Genomic DNA, 21,647 nt, shown 5'->3' with positions numbered 1-21,647 from the left:
AAGTAAGGTTATTACGTTTGGGTGGAGTGCGAGTTTAAGGAGAGAACCTGTAGGAACTGAGGTGGTTTACTTACCAAGTAGTGGTCATGGCTGCCATTGGAACTATGGGAGCCATAGGGTGGGTGAGAGGACTAAGGTTCATTGTGCAGTGAGGAGTTTGCAAGGGTATGTTCGAAGATATGGTGGTCCTGATGGTGTAGAATGGATGCAAGGCATTGGCTCTAGAAAAAAGAAGAGTGCTGAAGAGGGTGGATGTGTTGGAAATTGAATGCTTTTGGACAGTTCACAAATGCTCAGTCTCACTCCAAAATAGCTGATGCACTCACTCAACTCAATAAATTAGCCTTTTTGAAAAAAGAAATCATGAGATCATATGTAGAATTTTGTATGCAGTATATGTGGTACCAGTTTGGCCCATACACAATCACAAGAGAGTTGATTAAGTAATGATAGTGTGAGAGATGTGTGAGGTATCAGAAGTGAAGGGAACAAGAAGGGGATGACTGAGTAGGAAATGGAAGGATGGAGTGAAAGATACTTCAAGTTGGGGTCTGGATATGCAAGGTCTGAGGTGTGCAAGGGATAAAGTGAACTGGAATGATGTGGTATATAGGGGGCAACATGTCAGTGGGCTGAACTAGGGCACAAAAAGCAATCAGGGGAAATCAGGGTAAGGTTTGCAGGCCTTGGTTGTAGAAGTGGGCTCTGGTTTCAGTGCATTATGCATGACAGCTCGAGGGTGGATGTGAGCAGTCTTGAGTAAAAGATGGAACACAATATTGTATTTAAATATAATGTAGAAACACTTACCCAAAATCGATCTGGATTTTGCATGTCAAGGCTGTTGGTGGTAGAGAGAGCATGGTGGGGCTATGCATATGTAGGTTCTAGGATTGCCTGGCATTTCATGTAGGGATGAAAGGTTGAGAAAGTTGTCAGAGGTATCTGAACAATGTAAGCTTTCTGCCAAATAACCATTGTACTTAGATGTTTCATGGATTTGATCTTCGGTCCAGAATTCAGTGACCAGCTTCATAGCTTTTCAAAATGAATAACTTTACCTCCAAACTAATGCTTTTCAAGGTGCAGGAAGCAGAAAGCTCATTTTTGAGCTCTTTTCACTTGTAAGTGTTAGGGATTTGTGTTGTTTTGGCACAATGTTATAGAATAAGAATGGCATTTGTATTACAACTGCCTAGCCACATACCTTGTTGGATGCTGCCACTTGCTTATGAACAGTCGCTTGTTAGATTGATTGATTGCTATCATGGTGTAGGGTTTTTGAAATGTGTTTTGTCTCACCCTGTGGTGTGTGTGCATACATATATATGTATGTATTATATTATTTTTTTATTATACTTAGTCGCTGTCTCCCACATTAGTGAGGTAGCGCAGGGAAACAGACAAAAGAATGGCCCAATCCACCCTCATACACATGTATATATATTATTTTTTTATACATATTTGCCATTTTGCTGCATTTGCAAGGTAGTGTTAAAAATAGAGGATTGAGCTTTAGGGTGAATAACCTCGTTTGACCCTCTGTTCCTTTTTTTTGGAAGAGTTAAAGCAAGAGGGGAGGATTTCCAGCCCCTGCTCCCTCCCCTTTTAGTCACCTTCTATGACACTCAGGGAAAACATGGGAAGTATTCTTTCTCCCTTATCCCTTATCTAGTGGACAGTGCTGGCATGCAAGCAACCACCTTTCATGAACAGTAATCAAAGAAGTAATATCTTTGGATTAGGGAGTGACTGGGAGATGTATAGAAGAAAGAGGCAGGAGGTCAAGAGAAAGGTGCAGGAGGTGAAAAAGAGGGCAAATGAGAGTTGGGGTGAGAGAGTATCATTAAATTTTCTGGAGAATAAAATGATGTTTTGGAAGGAGGTAAATAAAGTGCGTAAGACAAGAGAACAAATGGGAACATTGGTGAAGGGGGCTAATGGGGAGTTGATAACATGTAGTGGTGATGTTAGAAGGAGATGGAGTCAGTATTTTGAAGGTTTGTTGAATGTGTTAGATGATAAAGTGGCGGATATAGGGTGTTTTGGTTGAGGTGGTGTGCAAAGTGAGAGGGCTAGGGAGAATGATTTGGCAAACAGAGAAGAGGACGTAAAAGCTTTGTAGAAGATGAAAGCTGGCAAGGCAGTTGGTTTGGATGGTATTGCAGTGGAATTTATTAAAAAAGGGGGTGACTGTGTTGTTGACTGGTTAGTAAGGATATTTAATGTATGTTTGACTCATGGTGAGGTGCCTGAGGATTGGCAGAATGCATGCATAATGCCATTGTACAAAGGCAAAGGGGATAAAGGTGAGTGTTCAAATTACAGAGGTATAAGTTTGTTGAGTATTCCTGGGATATTATATGGGAAGGTATTGATAGAGAGGGTGAAGGCATGTGCAGAGCATCAGATTGGGGAAGAGCACTGTGATTTCAGAAGTGGTAGAGGATGTGTGGATCAGGTGCTTGCTTTGAAGAATGTATGTTAGAAATACTTAGAAAAGCAAATGGATTTGTATGTAGCATTTATGGATCTGGAGAAGGCGTATGATAGAGTTGATTGAGATGCTCTGTGGAAGGTATTAAGAATATATGGTGTGGGAGGCAAGTTGTTAGAAGCAGTGAAAAGTTTTTATCGAGGTTGTAAGGCATGTGTACGAGTAGGAAGAGAGGAAAGTGATTGGTTCTCAGTGGATGTTGGTTTGTGGCAGGGGTGCGTGATGTCTCCATGGTTGTTTAATTTGTTTATGGATGAGGTTGTTAGGGAGGTAAATGCAAGAGTTTTGGAGAGAGGGGTAAGTATGCAGTGTGTTGTGGATGAGATGGCTTGGGAAGTGAGTCAGTTGTTGTTCGCTGATGATACAGCGTTGATGGCTGATTCGGGTGAGAAACTGCAGAAGCTGGTGACTGAGTTTGGTAAAGTGTGTGAAAGAAGAAAGATGAGAGTAAATGTGAATAAGAGCAAGGTTATTAGGTACAGTAGGGTTGAGGGACAAGTCAGTTGGGAGGTAAGTTTGAATGGAGAAAAACTGGAGGAAGTGAAGTGTTTTAGATATCTGGGAGTGGATTTGGCATCAGATAGAACCATGAAAGGGGAAGTGAGTCACAGGGTGAGGGAGGGAGCGAAAGTTCTGGAAGTGTTTAAAAATGTGTGGAAGGCGAGAACATTATCTCGGAAAGCAAAAATAGGTATGTTTGATGGAATAGTGGTTCCAACAACATTATATGGTTGTGAGGCATGGGTTATAGAGTAGTGCAGAGGAAGGTGGATGTGTTGGAAATGAGATGTTTCAGGACAATATGTGGTGTGATATGGTTTGATCGAGTGAGTAATGAAAGGGTAAGAAAAATGTGTGGTAATAAAAAGAGTGTGGATGAGAGAGTAGAAGAGGGTGTTTTGAAATGGTTTGGTCACATGGAGAGAATAAGTGAGGTAAGATTGACAAAGAGAATATATGTCAGAGGTGGAGGGAATGAGGAGAAGTGGGAGACCAAATTGGAGGTGGAAAGATGAAGTGAAAAAGATTTTGAGCGAATGGGGCCTGAACATGCAGGAGGGTGAAAGGCATGCAAGGAATAGAGTGAATTGGAACGATGTGGTATACCAGGGTCGACGTATTGTCAATGGATTGAACCAGGGCATGTGAAGTGTCTGTGGTAAACCATGGAAAGTTTTGCGGAGCCTGGATGTGGAAAGGGAGCTGTGGTTTCAGTGCATTATTACATGACAGCTAGAGACTAAGTGTGAACGAATGTGGCCTTTATTATCTTTTCCTGGCGCTATCTCGCGCGCATGCAGGGGCACGCTGGAGGAGGGGGTTGCCATTTCATGTGTGGCAGGGTGGCAACAGGAATGAGTGAGGACAGCAAGTATGAATTATGTACATGTGTTTGTATGTATATGTCTGTGTATATATATATGTGTATACGTTGAAATGTATAGGTATGTATATGTGCGTGTGTTGACGTGTATGTGGGTCGGGTGGGCCATTCTTTCGTATGTTTCCTTGTGCAACCTCGCTAACCAGGAGACAGCGACAAAGTATAATATAAAAAGCAACCACCTTTCATGAACAGTAATCAAAGTAATATCTTTGGAAGAGGGAATGAACCAACAGTATGATTTTAAAAAATGAGTAAAGTTTGAGGTCGGAATGGGAAAGTTATGGTGAATTGAATTCTTCCTGTATTAACTGTCTGTCCTTCTTCAAGGCTTACAATAGTCCATTTATTGGATATATTAATTGTTTATCGACTTTGTATTAACAATTCCACAGTGGTTTCTGATTTTTTTTTCTCCATACTATTCGCCATTTCCCGTGTTAGCAAGGTAGCATTAAAAACAGAGGACTGAGCCTTTGAGGGAATATCTTTACCTGGCCCCCTTCTCTGTTCCTTCTTTTGGAAAACTAAAAACATGAGAGAGGAGGATTTCCAGCCCCCTCACTTTAGTCGCCTTCTACGACATATAATCATTGATAAAGCTTTTCTGATTTTCATATGAAACACCTCTTGCATGGGATTGAAACACATAAACAGTGACATTGACACGTTTATTTGCAGATTATAGTACAAAATATTACAATGCAGGAGAGCTGCATGGAAAGCATGTGGATTGCCGTGTTTTTCTTTACATGAATGAAAAGGACCAAATATGAAAATAATGAGAATTTTACTTCAAAATTACTGCTCACCTGCAGATGCATGTTCAAAAACATTTTACTATAAATACATAATAGGTTTTGACTAATTAGAATTACCAGTGATTGGTATACAGTATGTATAACTGCTGATGCAGTTATAATAGAAAATAGAAATCATGCTTCATGATCAGATTTGGTATAATTATTGTTTAATGGTGAATACATCTGATCCTTAAAGTGTTCCTTCTGACACTGCATTGCATGAGGCAGAGACCACCAACATGGTGAATCAAGGACCATAACCCCCCAGTTACATAAGTTATCCAAAAGACCTGACAACAGTGGACATACAAAGGACTTTAAGGTATTGACACTTTTAAATATCATAAAAATCAAGTTTTTCTTTTAAGTATACTTTCATCAGTTAAACTCCCAACTTACTGTGTGTGTTGATCAACATTGAAACATTAAACATTCATATTAAATTAAAGGATGATAAAAGTAATTTTTTAGTATAAATTATAAACATTCCCACTTAGGTACTAATTCTCCCCATCCTGATGTTTCGTCCAGAGATGTCTCCAGGACAAAACATTAAAAGTGTACATTAGTTGTATAGCAGCTTATAGTATTTTGTTATTAAGAGCCAACATCATTGCAGGAAATTTTAGTGCTAATGGTACCTTTTACAAGCTCATTGTAATGTCAGACATTGTAAATCATAAAGCAGAAAAATAACATTATTAGAAGACTACTGTTACATGCTTAACCTTTATAATTAATGTAAAGTCACATACGTACAGCCACATATCACTCTACTAATAATATAACCACTTCAAAAGAGGGTTATATGACAAGATACCATATTCCACATGATGTGTCTTTAGTAGTTCGACATATTTCAAGAAAGCATAATTGGCCACATTGTGGTGCTTACTTAAAACCCTTCTCATAGGTTTTTGTCTCTAGTCCTTACAGTTCTAACTTCATTTTGTGCCACCAGTTAAAAGAGTCCTTGCCAGATAAACTATATACCCTGAATATTCTCACTCAGTTGAAGGAACCCCTACTGACCAGAGGACTGTGCATTTGCCAGATGTCAACTGCATGCTGAAATATCTACAAGGATCAGTTACCCAGAGGAAATCATGATGGGAGGATGCAATGCATGTAAACCATCTTGTTTCCTTAGCCTGTTACAATGTAATATTTTGAAATTTATATGACCGTAACGTCCCATTGAACATAACAGATAACAGACCAAGAGGACTGATTTCATTTATAATAAACGAAAATTCAGCATCATACTAGAGTGGAGGTAAAGAAACTGGATGATGCAATGGGTATTAATGACCAGTGGATTTAAATGGTTCCGGCATCCAAATAATTAAATGCGTAAATGTTGTGCCCAGAGGTACTTGGTTTAAATGGACACCGTTGCTATTGCTTAATTTTTTCCTGGTACTTCAGATATTATTTGTCAGGTTGAGTAAGTAACATCGTCAGGACTGAAAGGATTATTCATTATATATATATATATATATATATATATATATATATATATATATATATATATATATATATATATATTTTTTTTTTTTTTTTTTCATATTTTCTGTTTCTTTACTGATAAGTTAAGTATTGAAAGTAAATTGTGTGACCCTTTTCAACTCTACTTAATACAGAAAAGAATTTTCACAAGTGTTATGGATAACAGATAACATGGCTTTGCATTTCCAAAGTTCTCAAAACATGTTGGCTTTTAATAGCAAAAGACTGTGAATAGGTTAAAACTCTATGATCCGCACTCACTTGGGGTAACACAGCAGACAATTATGTTTCAGGATGATTATTTGTGGAAGAAAGGAATATTTCATATCAGCATCAATAATAACGAATGAAATAAGTGGTGGTTCCTAAATTTATCCTTGCTGTGTCTTCACCTGTAAGTGGGGTCAATCTGCAGCACACTTGGAGATGTGGACACACTATGTACAAGCATGGGGCATTCAAAAATTCCTCTCACTTCATTCTCAAGTTCATGTACACAAACTTTCACACATGAGAAGCACAAATGACAAGTGCTCTCTGCATCTAGTAGGCAGATGAATGACCATTAAGAATACAAAAGCTAGCAGACACTTGCGGTTGGATTGGCATTGCCAAGCCAATTTTTCATAGCAAAATACTGGAAGAGTTACATCATTCTGTTCTTAAGATGGCCAGTTTATTCAAGCTGTAAATATTTTAGAAAATCTTAATATGATAGAAAACTTAGGTTTCCTTTTGTGTTTCCAGGCTGTGGAGTAAATTCTACCTAAATCTAATATTTTGTCTTTAGTTTACTCTGTAAGAAAACAGTGGACAGTATGGTTTCCATTGAATTGTCCATACAAACCAGAAAACAAGAGAAGAATGACTAGATTGTTATAATACCATTCATAAGATACAGCCATGATAGAATGACATGGCTCACACTTCTGTCCATGTATGAAAAGGATAGGTATTACTTTATCCACTGCACCTGAGAATATGTTTCTGATTTTGTGTTAAAACTAACATATATTTGCCAAGATATTTGAGCAGGCCAAGACTTTTAATTTAAAAAAAAACTATATGTTGAAGATCTGTGGAACCTTATCCTATGCGCTGATGGTGGGGTTTCACAAAAGAAACCTCCTTTACAACCACTGCAACAAAGGAAAGACAAGGAAATTACTGATATGAATTACTTATTTCAACATCAGTCTTAAATATGATATATAATGAATATGATCAATAAATTTACATACATATGACTTTCAAAATCTGGAAAACCCCATCAGAAGGATTGATGTAATCCAAGAAGATCCATAATTCAAGCAGTAAAAAGTTTAAAGAAATTTGGACTGGAGATCTTGTACTTCCAGAGATACAAATCTTGATTTACAAGTTTATGTAGTGACTTTTGCAACTGCTATTTGCTTTGTGCATCTTAACCCATTTAATGTTTTCATCATTTGTACACTACATTCAGATTTCAATCCCCCCACATTAGGGTTATCTATGTGTGGCACTAGATTTCCAGCTGGTACTGATTGTCCTTCTGCACTATGCACAAATGGAATATATTATCAGAATGCCTCAGTTTATCATGATACACCATGGAGTGAGATCTAACTTTGCAAGACAAAGAAACTGAGGAAATATTACGAGAATATGGCCCTGATAGGAAAGAAGAAAAAACAGGTAAAGGTAGAGATATTAATTTTGATGTCTACCAGCCCTCTTCATCAAGCGTAGTGATAACTTTAGTGAATGATGAGGAAAGTGTTCAGATTCCCTTACTGGTCGTGACATCAACTACTCTTTTGTACTTCCAAGACCCGTGATGATACTAGCAGTGGAACTATGGCAAAACAATATAAAAAGCACCATGTATGAAAAAGACAAAATGAAATGAGGGAAAGAGCTGTTGTGATGATGTCAATCCATGAAGAATAGGACGAGTTGAGTGAATCACCCCACTTTATCCCTGAGGTGATAATCCACCCTTAACTGGCAGTCAACTTTCATAGGAAGGTTACTTGTATTATTTTGTCCATCATTCTTAATAAGTGATAAACTTTTCATGCATGTAGAATTGAAACAAGTATTGCACAATGCTAAGCTACTGTGCAAACAAGTTCAGTATTTTGTAGCATTTTTTCATTTATTGTATGGATTGAAAGATACTTCGACTGGTCAGGGCCTGAACATGCAGGAGAGTAAAGAGACATTCATGGGATAGAGTCAGTGGGATTGATGTGATATAGTGGAGGCTGTTACAACTTCATCATAAAACTTCAGTAGTGTAATACATTGAAATTGAAAGGAACTTACGGTACAGCACTTTGTTTAGTACAGAAATTATGGGAATGAATAATTGGCAGAAAAAGACTGAAGGTTATGTTGAATGCTTACACTGGAAAACTAAAGATTCAGTCTTTTTAATAAGTACCAGAGATTGTGCAAGTTACAATTTTCTTAAATGAAACGTACCTTAGGGGTCTACATATCCTAGACCTTCATGAGAGAAAGACACCCAGCACCAGTATCCACAGCATTATACTCAAGGCGTTGGTTTCACATCCACTTGCAGACTGGCCAACAGCTACTTCTGTATCAAAGAAATATGGTTGCTGTTCAGAATACTAAAAATTATTAAAGAAAAAAATTGGCATGTTAAGTAGTCCTTTTATCAGAGACTATGAATTATTATGAGTTGTGAGGAAGGAAATTCATTTTGAATTTTATACTTGAATATTTAAGATCATGAACATTAAACTACATGTAAAGACTTGTTTTAGTAATCTTTTTACATATTTTACTGAATATTGATATTATTTAAAGATTTCAAGAGAGATGGCAGGAACAAATGGAAAGAAACAGTCTGTACCACTGGACTGTTTAGGATTAATACAGACGATTTGCAGTGAAGCATGCATGTTAGTCAGATGTAATGGTGAAATTTCAGCAGATCACTCAAAAATTACAGTTACCTGGCACATGTACAGGTATATTATAAAACTTTTATGATTTTACAAACATTTACCATTACATTAATTTAATGCCTAAGACTTCTGTAATGTTTATGGTAGTAAATGAATTACTACCGTAACCATGGCTTACTTTGGTGAATATGAGAGTTTAAGAAAATGCTTTAACCTATTCAGTAATGAATATGATAACTAATTGTGTATAAAAATTAATTGGAGTGCTAAATTCAGCTCTGGGCATATCACAAGATGAATCAAATGTTTAGTTTTTATATGAAAAATGCATTTTGATTAATCTAAATAAGTCCTTTCTTTCCTTTCTCCTGTATGGATTACAGCCTCAAAGCTGCTGGAACCCCATGAAATATGTCCTGGGTTGTTTGATGATAATAATGAATATAATGATAATCCAATTAAATGTATGTAGATTTAAGTGAAACGTCAGGGAAACCATATCTTATGTAGCTATACTTTTTAGACTTTAACAAATGTTTTATCATTGATGATATGTTATTTCAGTTTGAGCCATGCATTCATACCCACACAAAAGACAAACAACTTTGCGATCACATCATAAGATTGCTTTTTTCTAACTAATTATGATGTCCTTAGCAAAGGAAGTAATCACCATGAAGACATGAAAAAAAATTAGAAAGGCTGCAAAAATGATTTAGAAGTGAATAACTTTTCCACTGTTTTCCTTCCTTTCATATTTCAGAATTACTATAGTAAATTCATAGCTCCTGTGATGGTAGGCAGGTATTGAAAAATTCGAAGAATACTTTTTCAGTTTTCACAATACAAAAATTTTATTTATCATAGAATTCTATTGATAGTTGCAAATAGAAAAAGTATCATGTACTGTCAGGATTTAAAGAATGACTCACCATAGCGAATTGCCCCCTGAAGTTTTGCACACACGTGCTGCTTTAGTTTGTCTCACTATTTATAGTAGTATTGTTACAGCTGCATAGCAATGACAGGCACAGCCATATGTGAAATATATCGGTGAGATTTGTCTAGAACTGACATGCTTTTCACAGCTTAGTAGGTTAGTAATAGAATCGAAGAGGGTCAGTCAGTGTGTTAATTCCTCAAGAACTTTGAACCCAAATATAGCAACTATATTTCTATAGTTCTGGCAAATATAGTTCTTCAGACAGTGTTAGTGATATGGAAGCAAATGGCTAAATTATTTTGATGGAGCATGTATCACTAACTGGTGTTTGGATTACATGTGCAGTAAATATCATTGTTAATATACAAACCATGGACTCTAGATTATGCCAGTATGTCATCATCCATCATTTTGTTCTCAGTTTGATTTTTGCAAATATTTTTCATTATTTATTGGTTACAAAATGTATTTGACATAAAGATAAGTTTGTATCATCTACCGTGTTGTCTGTCAGTATCGCCCATTTGTGGTCTGTCACAGTCACTATCTGAAGCACTATAGTGGCTGAAACTGCTCCCAGTGTAGTAGCTATACTTAGGTTCAAATTGATAAGGATTTAATGAGTAAGCCTTCTCTGTTTGATATTACACATACTGAGCAACATCATAATCACACAATTTCTTAGTTCAACTCACTCTCATAATTCAAATATTACTGAGCCCTGTCACTGCCATTTAGTTCTGTTAACATGTCTATAATGAACAAAAGGCAAAAACTTGCATTTTGTATGTATGCAGCAATTCAAGGCACATTATGCTATGATGAAGTATTTCTTAAACAAAAGGTAGACACATCATTTCTTTTGCATAGAGTCTTGAAACACATCGTGAAAACATGACTGCAAAATAGTTTTTTACAGTTAAAGATTGTCTTAAACAAAAGGATGCATTTTTTTCAAGTGTATCAGCTGACCATATCACAAAAAGTTATATATATATATATATATATATATATATATATATATATATATATATATATATATATATATATTCACAGATACTTGGATAGGGTTCCTTTGCTATACTCCTACATTACTAAATATTGCAGAAAGCTAAGAGTGAAACACTGCTTTTTGTAACCCACACTCAACACCTGCAACAAACTATAGCAAAACTGGGGAAAGTAAAAGGCTCATGCTTGGGTAAAACACAGCAGTACAAGATCATACTTCAGAGAGGTATCAAGAGAGGAGAAAACTTTTTCTACACCACAAGATTAGGGTTAGTGGGTGTTTCGAAACAATCTACAATAGCATGGCCTGAATTCTTATCACCACTTGAGATGAAGTTGCCACTCATAAGGTCATATTTGGTCACCCTGCCAAAAATGAGGCTTAGGTTGTACTTAGTAGTGGTCATGTGATAACAGCACTCAAGGGATACTAAGAACTCGACCTATGTATTTTAGTACAAAGGGAAGGTAGGGTAGAGATCTTGAGCTGAAGCTAAAAGCTGGACTTTGCTGTACAGCAGGGAAGCTACATTTCAAAGGGTTAGTTGCTCTGAGTGAAAACAAACCTTCCATAACAGGAGCGATGTTTTCAGGTTCCGGGGCCAGGGTCGTGGTGGTGGTAGTAGTAGTAGTAGTAGTAGTAGGGTCTTCTATACAACAGAAAATGGGACAAGTCTGACTAGGAAGTCCATGTACAGAAACTAAGGATGATTCAGCCTGATATTATAGTATCTAGAGATGTCTCTGCTTAACAAGTTATGTGGGACAAATTTAAAGTAATATCAAAAGCTTGATTTATAGCTTTAGCATATTCTTAGTTCAATGAACTCCAATTTGAAACTTTGATGGGAATTTGTATCGAACGGATGACTAAAGAATTAAAGATAAATTAATATTTTTATGACAATACAATTATCTGATTCATACAGATATGATGACTGACACTTTTTTGTCAAAGATAATGTAAGTTTCAGATAGTACCATGTTCCCCTTTTGGTTTTCACTTGTGATATGTATAACAGCATGAATTTCTATTATATCTTTTACCATGACAAATGTCTTGTGCTTCAGCTCTAAAACCTTCCTTGGAAGACTTTTTCATCATTTATTTTGCAACTTTAATAGATTTTTCAATTTGATAAGCATCCCTCTATTCCTGCATGTGTATGTGGATGGGTTGGGCCATTCTTTCGTCTGTTTCCTTGCGCTACCTCGCTAACATGGGAGACAGCTACAAAGAATATTAATTATAATTATAATAATATATAGAGGATGTGTGGATCAGGGTGTTTGCTTTGAAGAATGTATGTGAGAAATACTTAGAAAAGCAAATGGATTTGTATTTAGCATTTATGGATCTGGAGAAGGCATATGATAGAGTTGATGGAGATGCTCTGTGGAAGGTATTAAGAATATATGGTGTAGAAGGCAAGTTGTTAGAAGCAGTGAAAAGTTTTATCAAGGATGTAAGGCATGTGTACGAGTAGGAAGAGAGGAAAGTGATTGGTTCTCACTGAATGTCGATTTGCGGCAGGGGTGTGTGATGTCTCCATGGTTGTTTAATTTGTTTATGGATGGAGTTGTTAGAGAGGTGAATGCAAGAGTTTTGGAGAAAGTGGCAAGTATGCAGTCTGTTGTGGATGAGAGAGCATGGGAAGTGAGTCAGTTGTTGTTCACTGATGATACAGCGCTAGTGGCTGATCCGGGTGAGGAACTGTAGAAGCTGGTGACTGAGTTTGGTAAAGTGTGTGAAAGAAGAAAGCTGAGAGTAAATGTGAATAAGAGCAAGGTTGTTAGGTACAGTAGGGTTGAGGGACAAGTCAATTGGGAGGTAAGTTTGAATGGAGAAAAACTGGAGGAAGTGAAGTATTTTAGATATCTGGGAGTGGATTTGGCAGCGGATGGAACCATGGAAGCAGAAGTGAGTCACAAGGTGGGGGATGGGGCGAAAGTTCTGGGAGCGTTGAAAAATGTTTGGAAAGCAAGAACATTATCCCGGAAAGCAAAAATGGGTATGTTTGAAGGAATAGTGGTTCTAACACTGTTATATGGTTGCGAGGCATGGGCTATAGACAAAGTTGTGCGGAGGAGGGTGGGTGTGTTGGAAATGAGATGTTTGAGGACAATGTGAGGTGTGAGGTTTGATCAAGTAAGTTATGAAAGGGTAAGAGAGATGTGTGGTAATAAAAAGAGTGTGGTTGAGAGAGCAGAAGAGGGTGTTTTGAAGGGCTTTGGTCACATGGAGAGAATGAGTGAGGAAAGATTGACAAAGAGGATATATGTGTCAGTGGTGGAGGGAATGAGGAGAAGTGGGAGACCAAATTGGAGGTGGAAAGATGGAGTAAAAAAGATTTTGAGTGATTGGGGCCTGAACATGCAAGAGGGTGAAAGGCGTGCAAGGAATAGAGTGAATTGGAACAATGTGGTATACCAGGGTTGATGTGCTGTCAATGGATTAAACCAGGGTATGGGAAGCGTCTGGGGTAAACCATGGAAAGTTTTGTGGGGCCTGGATGTGGAAAGGGAGCTGTGGTTTCGATGCATTATACATGACAGCTAGAGACTAAGTGTGAACGAATGTGGCCTTTGTTGTCTTTCCCTAGCACTATCTCGCGTGCATGCGGGGGGAGGGGGTTGTCATTTCATGTGTGGAGGGGTGGCAACGGGAATGAATAAAGGCAGCAAGTATGAATTATGTTCATGTGTATATATGTATATGTCTGTGTATGTATATATATATGTATATGTTGAAATGTATAGGTATGTATATGTGCGTGTGTGGACGTATATGTATATATATATGTGTATGTGGGTGGGTTAGGCCATTCTTTCGTCTGTTTCCTTGCGCTACCTCACTGACGCAGGAGACAGCGACAAAGTATAATAAATAGTAAATAAATGGATACATACATACATACATACATACATACATACATACATACATAAGTACATACATGCATACATACATACGTACATACATACATACATACATACATACATACATACATACATACATAAGTAAATGCCTATACACACACTCATACATATCAACATATATACACATACATACATATACATACACATGCACAGACATATACATATATACACATGCACATATTCATACTTGCTTGCCTTCATCCATTCCTGGTGTTACCCCACCTCCCAGGAAACGGTTTCACTATACCCTCCTTCAGCAAGGTAGCGAAAGGAAAACAGACAAAAAAAAGCCACATTTGTTCACACTCATTCTCTAGCTGTCACGTGTAATGCACCGAAACCACAGCTCCTATCCACATCCAGGCCCCACAGACCTTTCCATGGTTTACCCCAGACATTTCACATGCCCTGGTTCAGTCCATTGCCCGTGCTGTCTTAGCTAATATGAAAAGTAATAATCAGGGAGGAGTCCATCCTTTCAGCAAGTCATTTGCATAGATGAAGTAGAGTAATGGTGCCAGAACAGAATCCTGTGGCACTCTGCTTGTCATCCGATCTGTATGAGGAAGACTCTTCTGACATGTGTCCCTTGTTTCCTTCTGCTGATTTAATCTGTCTATTGAGGGAGTTTCCTCTTTTATCCCTGCCTGGAGCTCCAGCTTCCTAATCACCCTCTCATGCAGTACTGAGTCAAATGGCATCTTTTTTGGCAGTTCAGATACAGTCAATCTTCCCTGCCATCCATTTGTCTCAGACAGAGCTCATTTTTCCCTTAGAAATCTTTGAGCTTTGTTACACATGACCTCTTTTTCCCAAAAATCATGCTATTTCTCACTTAGGTAATTTCTCTTCTGGAGAACAATATCCAATTGCTTTCTAATAATCTTTTCCTGAACCTTAGATACCACACTCGTTAGTGAGACATCTATAGTTCAGCGCTCACTTTTCCTTAGAAATCTTTGAGCTTTGTTACACATGACCTCTTTTTCCCACAATCCATGCTGTTTCTCACTTAGGTAATTTCTCCTCCATAGAAAGTTATTCCAATTGCTTTCTAATAATCTTTTCCAGAACCTTAGACACCACAATCATTAGAGACATCTATAGTTCAGAGTTTGTTCTTGGTCTTCATCCTCCAAAGAAGTGTATGACTTAACCCTTTTCATTGTGTGCATGTGTGCTTACTGTTTCTATGTTATGGGGAGACAGTTTTACACTTGCGTTGCTCCATCTTTTAACCTTGTATACATTTATCGTGTCTTTAATCCTACCTATGTATGCACACACACACACACACCCATTTATTGACCAGCCCTGGGGAGAGGATGAATATGTGGATTGTATGTTGGCCAACAGTTACATTCAGGATTTGAACCTATGCAGGACTGAGCCATGGAGGTCTATGTGTCTGTTTGCACAGTTACCAAGTTTTACTATACGATGGAGTTTTACACTCTTAGAGGCCCATCTCTTGAACATTCTCCACTTTCATACGTCTTGAACTCGTATATGCTATCTGCTTTAACTCTGTCTTCATTTATTGAATTATCCATCACTGTCATACTTTATATAAAAGTCCTTCTTTATATTTTTTTTCTAAAACATTTCTTGCTTATCTTGTATCATGACCTCTAGCTGTTCTATTCCTGCATCTCAAAAAGAATTGTTCATTCTGTTTCATCATTCTCTTTTAAAAGCTTAAAGGTTGGTATCAAATTACCCCTCACTCTTCTTTCTTTAATAGGGGGCAAATTTAAGGATTGTAGCCTTTGCCTGTAACTCAGCTCTTTTGAGGCTTTATGAAATATAATGACAAACTCATGATTTTTGTTATATTCCATATGTCCACATTGTTTTGGCTTGCTCTGTAAGATGGCATATGCAGGATTCTCATAACTTATCGCTCTGGCTCTGTGTATCCAGTTTCAAGTCTGGCAAATGTTGATGCTGCACAGTGCAGAGTGACACAGCCTCAGGAACAGCTCAGTCAGTCAGTTTGAGTGTCGGCCCTACATCACTACCTCATGCCCAGCTGAGTTGTAGCATACCCCATGATTTTTTTTGACATCTTGTGAGCACATGCTTCGAGCATTTTTCCCTCATTGTTTGGTATTTTTAAGTGGTAACATTATGAATTCCTTTGAAAACAAAGTGAAACTTGATGTTTAAGGTTATGCATGCAAATGGGCCAGGAATACTGATAAATGAGAAAGAAAAGTTGCCATGATGAAGGTTTGGCCATGTCTCTTGTTTTACATTACCAGCACAGAGGAGATGCAAGCAGCAGTAATAATAAGCACTGATCATAGTGTGCAGCTTTCATGAATATTGTTATTCTACACTTATTATATTTCAGTGATGTATAAGATATACTTATTGCAACATATATGTTACTGTAGATAGAATGATTATAGGTTAAGGTACCTTGTTGTGAATAGCGCTATTCTTAATCTGCAGCTGGAGCACTATCATCATTGTTTTTTATACTTATACTGCATTTTTATTAGGTGAAGGATAGGTTTCCTTCTAATGTAAAAGGTTATTGGTTGCCAAATAATTATCTGGGTTAAGATTATTTGGTGTTCAGCACCTTTTACAGCGTGCAACCATATTTTTTTTATATATATCATTAAGCAATTGACTGTGTTGACCCCATATATTATATATAACCTAACTGTGGGACTTAAAAATAAAGTCCATGCCATATGAAGGATTCATTTTCTAAAATACACAATATGTAAGGCAATATGGCTGATCTGTACTCACCTGCATGATGAGGTTCACAGGTGAATATTTTTTCATGGCTGACTTACCAGCTGTACACTGTATTCCTTGCCATGTGATGCAGTATTCGTGAGCTTACTTTACTACACCAGTGCTACAGTTTCCTTACACTCATACATATGTGCAATTTTCTACACAATGCTATATATACTATTGGAAATGGTTGGTACTTCAGTATTTACCCTATATGTGCATATATTTACTTTTTGTGCACTAGACCATTTGTGTTATCAGTAATTGCTTTCATATGGTACTCCTTGAAACTTGAGTGTACACATAGAGACATAGCACATTCACTACACAAGTTTTCTGCATTCTTCTCACCCCTGAGTGGTATGGTGGCACAAACATAACACCTGTGATAGTGTTGCAGAAACCAATCCCTGGACAATTTATATTAATTTTTTGACAAACTTTAACTCAAGCATCTCATTGGTGATCCAGTATTCTGCATTTCATGTTTCTCATCATCAACCATTATCATTGCCATGTGTGGAGTCTTTGAACATGGACAACCTAGTACTTAGGAATGTTGGTGACGTTTCCTTCACAAAACCATAATAGCAATTTGTTTGACACTATCATGTCCCAGAGATCATTATCTGAATACGTTTGATAAGAAGTTCATCTCTCCAGAATTTTCCGTGATAGAACAAACATGTGTTATATCTTAATTGCATCTATTAAAAACAAATCGTGTTGAAGTTTGCATTATTCGGCCATGCCCTTGAGGCAGATGGCTGTTGCAATGCAGCACCTTGTGCTAGCACCTTCCTTCCTCACACTGGGATCAGGATCATCTTCACCCTCTTTACTGGCAATATTATGTTCTTTCTCCCTTCATTCTTCCACATCTTTGTAACAGCTGCATCCACTTGATTCACTATCACTCTTCAAAAGTGTCCAAGTCAAGTCTATCAAATAACATTTAGTAATAAGTTTTCTTTTACAGCTAACACAGTGCAAGTTGCTGTACCATATACTTTAGCACTGTGATGGTTACTGGCCACTCAAACAGAAAAAATATGGACTTATTTATGGAAATACCCTCTAAGATGCCTGTAAGTGAATTCTGACTAATTAACACCCCTACTGCTGTGTTCAAACTTTTAAGAATGAGACCCACCATATGGGATACTCAGTCAACTTCCAGAGTCACTGTTAATTAGCATGGCCTTCCTAATAACATGGTGCAAACCCTATTCAGATTTATCATAATTTGGTCATACTATAAATGTCTGTAGTTTGAAAAATCTGATGGCCATTCTCTCAAGACGAAATTTTACGGGCCATTTCCTCAAGAAGAGATGTTACAGAGTTCATTATGATTTGCAGTGCCTTGCTTCTACTGCCATCTTTGTTGCGCTCCTCTTGACCTTTTCTGTTTTCTCTTTGTAAATTTATTTGTAGTACTCAAACCTGAGAAGCTTATTTTAGTTTTGACCATATGTAGGATGTGTGAACAGCTTATTGAATATTTCAATATCCATGATCTTAATTGCAATTCTGTTATTTGGTCGCAGACAGTTGGTCTCCTTAGCTATTCTCCTACGATGGAACTCTAGCAGCAGGATAGGTACCGTAATGACTTCCAAGTCTCTCTCTCACACAGATTAATGGAACTTATTTCCCACAGTATGGTAAGACCATCTTTCACTGTGACCCAACCTCATTGACTTTCCTTGGGTTGAACTTCATCAACCATGTATCAGACCAACTTTGGAATCTGTAAAGTTTCCCTGAAAGTTTATGCAGTTCTCCATACTTATCACATTCTTCATTACCTTTGTATCATCGGAAAACATAATTAGGTAGGAGTCCATACCTTCAAGCAAACGTTCACCTACATTTAAAAGAGTAATGGCCCCAAAAAGGAACCCTTCAGTAAGCCACTGGTGACCTCAATTGTGCATGAGTACACTTGCCTCTCATGGTCTTTCTTTTCATGGCCAGGTGCATGAGCACCAATAATTCACCCATTTCTTGCCATCCACTTTCTTACAATTGCCCCAGGACTCCTTTCGTGAAAGGGTCTTGGACTTACTCCTGGATCTCTTTTCCAGGAGCTCTTTAGGCTGCACTGTTTCATATAGCAGGGAAATGATGGATTTCTTTGCAGTGAGAAGTTTCATGATGTGATCATGCACCCTGTCATACTGACAACAATACAGCCCCACCATAGGGAACTCTTCCCATGCGACATAACCACAAATGCGTGTGTGTATGTATATATGTATCCTTGGGGATAGGGGAGACAGAACACTTCTCATATATTTCCTGCGTGTTGTAGAGACCAATTAAAAGGGGTGGGAGCAGGGGCTTGGAAATCCTACCTTCCAGTTTTTACTTTTCCAAAAGAAGAAACAGAATGGGGCCAAGTGAGGATTTTCCCTTTTAAGGCTCAGTCCTTTGATCTTGATAATCTTACTAACGTATGAAATGGCAAATATGTATGAAAAAAAAAATATATAGTGTGTGAAAAACCTCCCACCCTATACATTTTCAGAGGGGTTACACATCTAAGGTTTATTTTGGGTACAAGCATGTGATGCTCTTGGGGGAATCTTCGTAAACCTGTTCGATGAAATCACTGTTTCTTACGGTGTATGCACCCGTAACCTACCTCAGTGTGCCTCAGGCTGTCTTTAGGGAAGGAATTTCTTTATTCTTCCTGGCTGGTTGGACATTTTGCTTCTAGGTACTGTTTCCAACACCTGTGCTTCAAGATGGTTGGCTCTTACCTCTCTGAGGAGGAGAAAGCCTGAATTCTTGCCTGGAAGCAAGAAGGTGTGACACTGTGAACGCATGATCAGGCACATGCTTCATGCAACACCTTATCAGTGCCTTTGCCTCACTCAGATCAAGATCCAGTAGGTCCAAAACATGGACCTTGAATACTTCAGGAAGGAAAATTGCCAGATTTACACCCAGACATCTGCAGATGGTAATCAAGGCGAAAGGAGAGATAATAAAGTACTAAAATATAAGTGTTATAAGGCCTTAGAAAATGTATTGAGTGAGTTTTTTTGCAGATGCTGCATATATGAATTATTATTTTTATATATCATTATTGTTATTATTAATATTATTATCATTATTTTTGATACAACACCAGTTCTTCCATTATTCAATAGCATCTAAGCCTTTAGATATTGCTTACGTTAACTGACTTATACACAAAGTACACTCCTATTGATAATAAATGTTATGTTATTCATACACTAACTAATAGAGTTTGTAAAGTTCTAAGTACTTTAGCTTTCATGACAAATTGATATTTTCAATAATAGATCTTTTGTTCAGAAAGGATTCCCCTATAATTTTGGTGAAACATATTTTGGAAAAGTTATTATAACTGTTCATAACTGTTCCAAGAGATAATGTTACATTTATAGTTTATTTAGATTTATAGCTGTAGTTCCCTTTGATTTCTTGATGTCTTTTGTACACAGATATATGTGTGATTGCTGCAAAGCATCTTATGTTACTGAAACTAAGAGACACTTCAAATCTTGGATAGCTGAAAATTTTTTGTACATTTTCAGTGAATTCTTTTTATATTATACTCTAGGTATTGAATTAATTTGACTTTAGTATTACTCATATTAAGATGTGGATTATTTTTGTGTTTTAGATTGTTTTCACATAACATAAACTTGGTTCACTCAATTTTATTAACAGTTATTGGGTTTGGTGAATAACCACACAAGACTTTCGCATCTAGTTTTTTTACCAATAAATTTACTATGATGAAATAATCTGAGATTTTGTTAGTTTTTCAGACTCTGGTTATGAAAAAGGTGTGTTTTGAAATGTCAGCCAATAGATTAGTTGTTCTTCATTACACTGATGTTTCTCTTTATTGTACAATTGTTCTTTCCATGTAACAAGTCTATATTGGATATATAGACTGGGACATTGAATTGAATTCTCCAGATGCATTCTTGGAGAAATAGCTTTCAGTAGGGTCACCATAGCATGTGATATGGAGGTACAGTCCTGACAGCATTATTTCTTTCCTATGAGTACCTTTAATTTTACCTCTAAAGTCATATTTTTTCATCGCCTTTCATTTGTTTTGAGCACTTTCACTTGTAAAAAAAAATTTCAAAAGTTATGTGTACAGTTTACACAAATCACAAATGTCCTTTGAAATGAGGAATGAAGCAAGTGAGAAATCAAGCATTCATGCGCATGTATAAAGTGAAGAAGCACAGGAAGCTATGCACTGATTGGCTGAGAGTGCTCTACATATGCCATTCATCATTGGATGAGCAAATGTAAACAAAAATGGTAGATGCTCCCAGTTCATTTAGATTAGCAGTTTTTTTACTACATTAAAGAATTACAAACAAAGCCAAGAGCTCTATAGCAAATCGGCTTTCATTGGGGGTATTCCTATACAAGTGGCCTTTGTTATATTTTCCTAGTGCTACCTCGAGCACACATGGCAGTGCCATTTCATGTGTGGCAGGATGGCGATGGGAATGGATGAAGGCAGTAAGTATGAATATGCACATGTGTATATATGTATATGCCTGTGTATGTATATGTATGTGTACATTGAAATGTTTTGGAGAGAGGGGCAAGTATGCAGTCTGTTGTGGATGAGAGGGCTTGGGAAGTGACTCAGTTGTTGTTTGCTTATGATACAGCACTGGTGTCTGATTCGGGTGAGAAACTGCAAAAGCAGGTGACTGAGTTTGGTAAAGTGTGTGAAAGAAGAAAGCTGAGAGTAAATGTGAATAAGAGCGAGGTTATTAGGTTCAGCAGGGTTGAGGGACAAGTAAATTGGGAAGTAAGTTTGAATGGAGAAAAACTGGAGGAAGTGAAGTGTTTTAGATATCTGATCTGGGAG

The 21,647-nt window shown here is 37.3% G+C and overlaps 1 protein-coding gene across 6 annotated transcripts in view; it reads right to left on the bottom strand.

Moving 5' to 3' along the window:
• Positions 1-4,538: 4,538 nt before the first annotated feature.
• Positions 4,539-21,647, bottom strand: part of LOC139746304 (protein amalgam-like) — a 511,983-nt gene continuing 494,874 nt past the window's right edge. For 4 of the 6 annotated variants that reach the window (XM_071657415.1, XM_071657419.1, XM_071657421.1 and 1 more), the window contains 3 exons: positions 11,635-11,718; positions 8,663-8,780; positions 4,539-7,332 (listed from right to left, as the gene is read on the bottom strand). In XM_071657415.1, coding sequence (XP_071513516.1) covers positions 8,689-8,780; positions 11,635-11,718 — 176 coding nt within the window. In that variant the 3' untranslated portion in view covers positions 4,539-7,332; positions 8,663-8,688. The remainder of the gene's footprint in view (positions 7,333-8,662; positions 8,781-11,634; positions 11,719-21,647) is intronic. The other 2 variants (XM_071657416.1, XM_071657417.1) reach the window with 2 other exon arrangements.

This window comes from Panulirus ornatus, chromosome 64 (genome assembly GCF_036320965.1).
Source record: "Panulirus ornatus isolate Po-2019 chromosome 64, ASM3632096v1, whole genome shotgun sequence".
Classification (NCBI taxonomy): Eukaryota; Metazoa; Arthropoda; class Malacostraca; order Decapoda; family Palinuridae; genus Panulirus; species Panulirus ornatus.
Note: the sequence above shows the minus strand (reverse complement) of the source record. Positions and strands in the feature narration are given on the sequence as shown.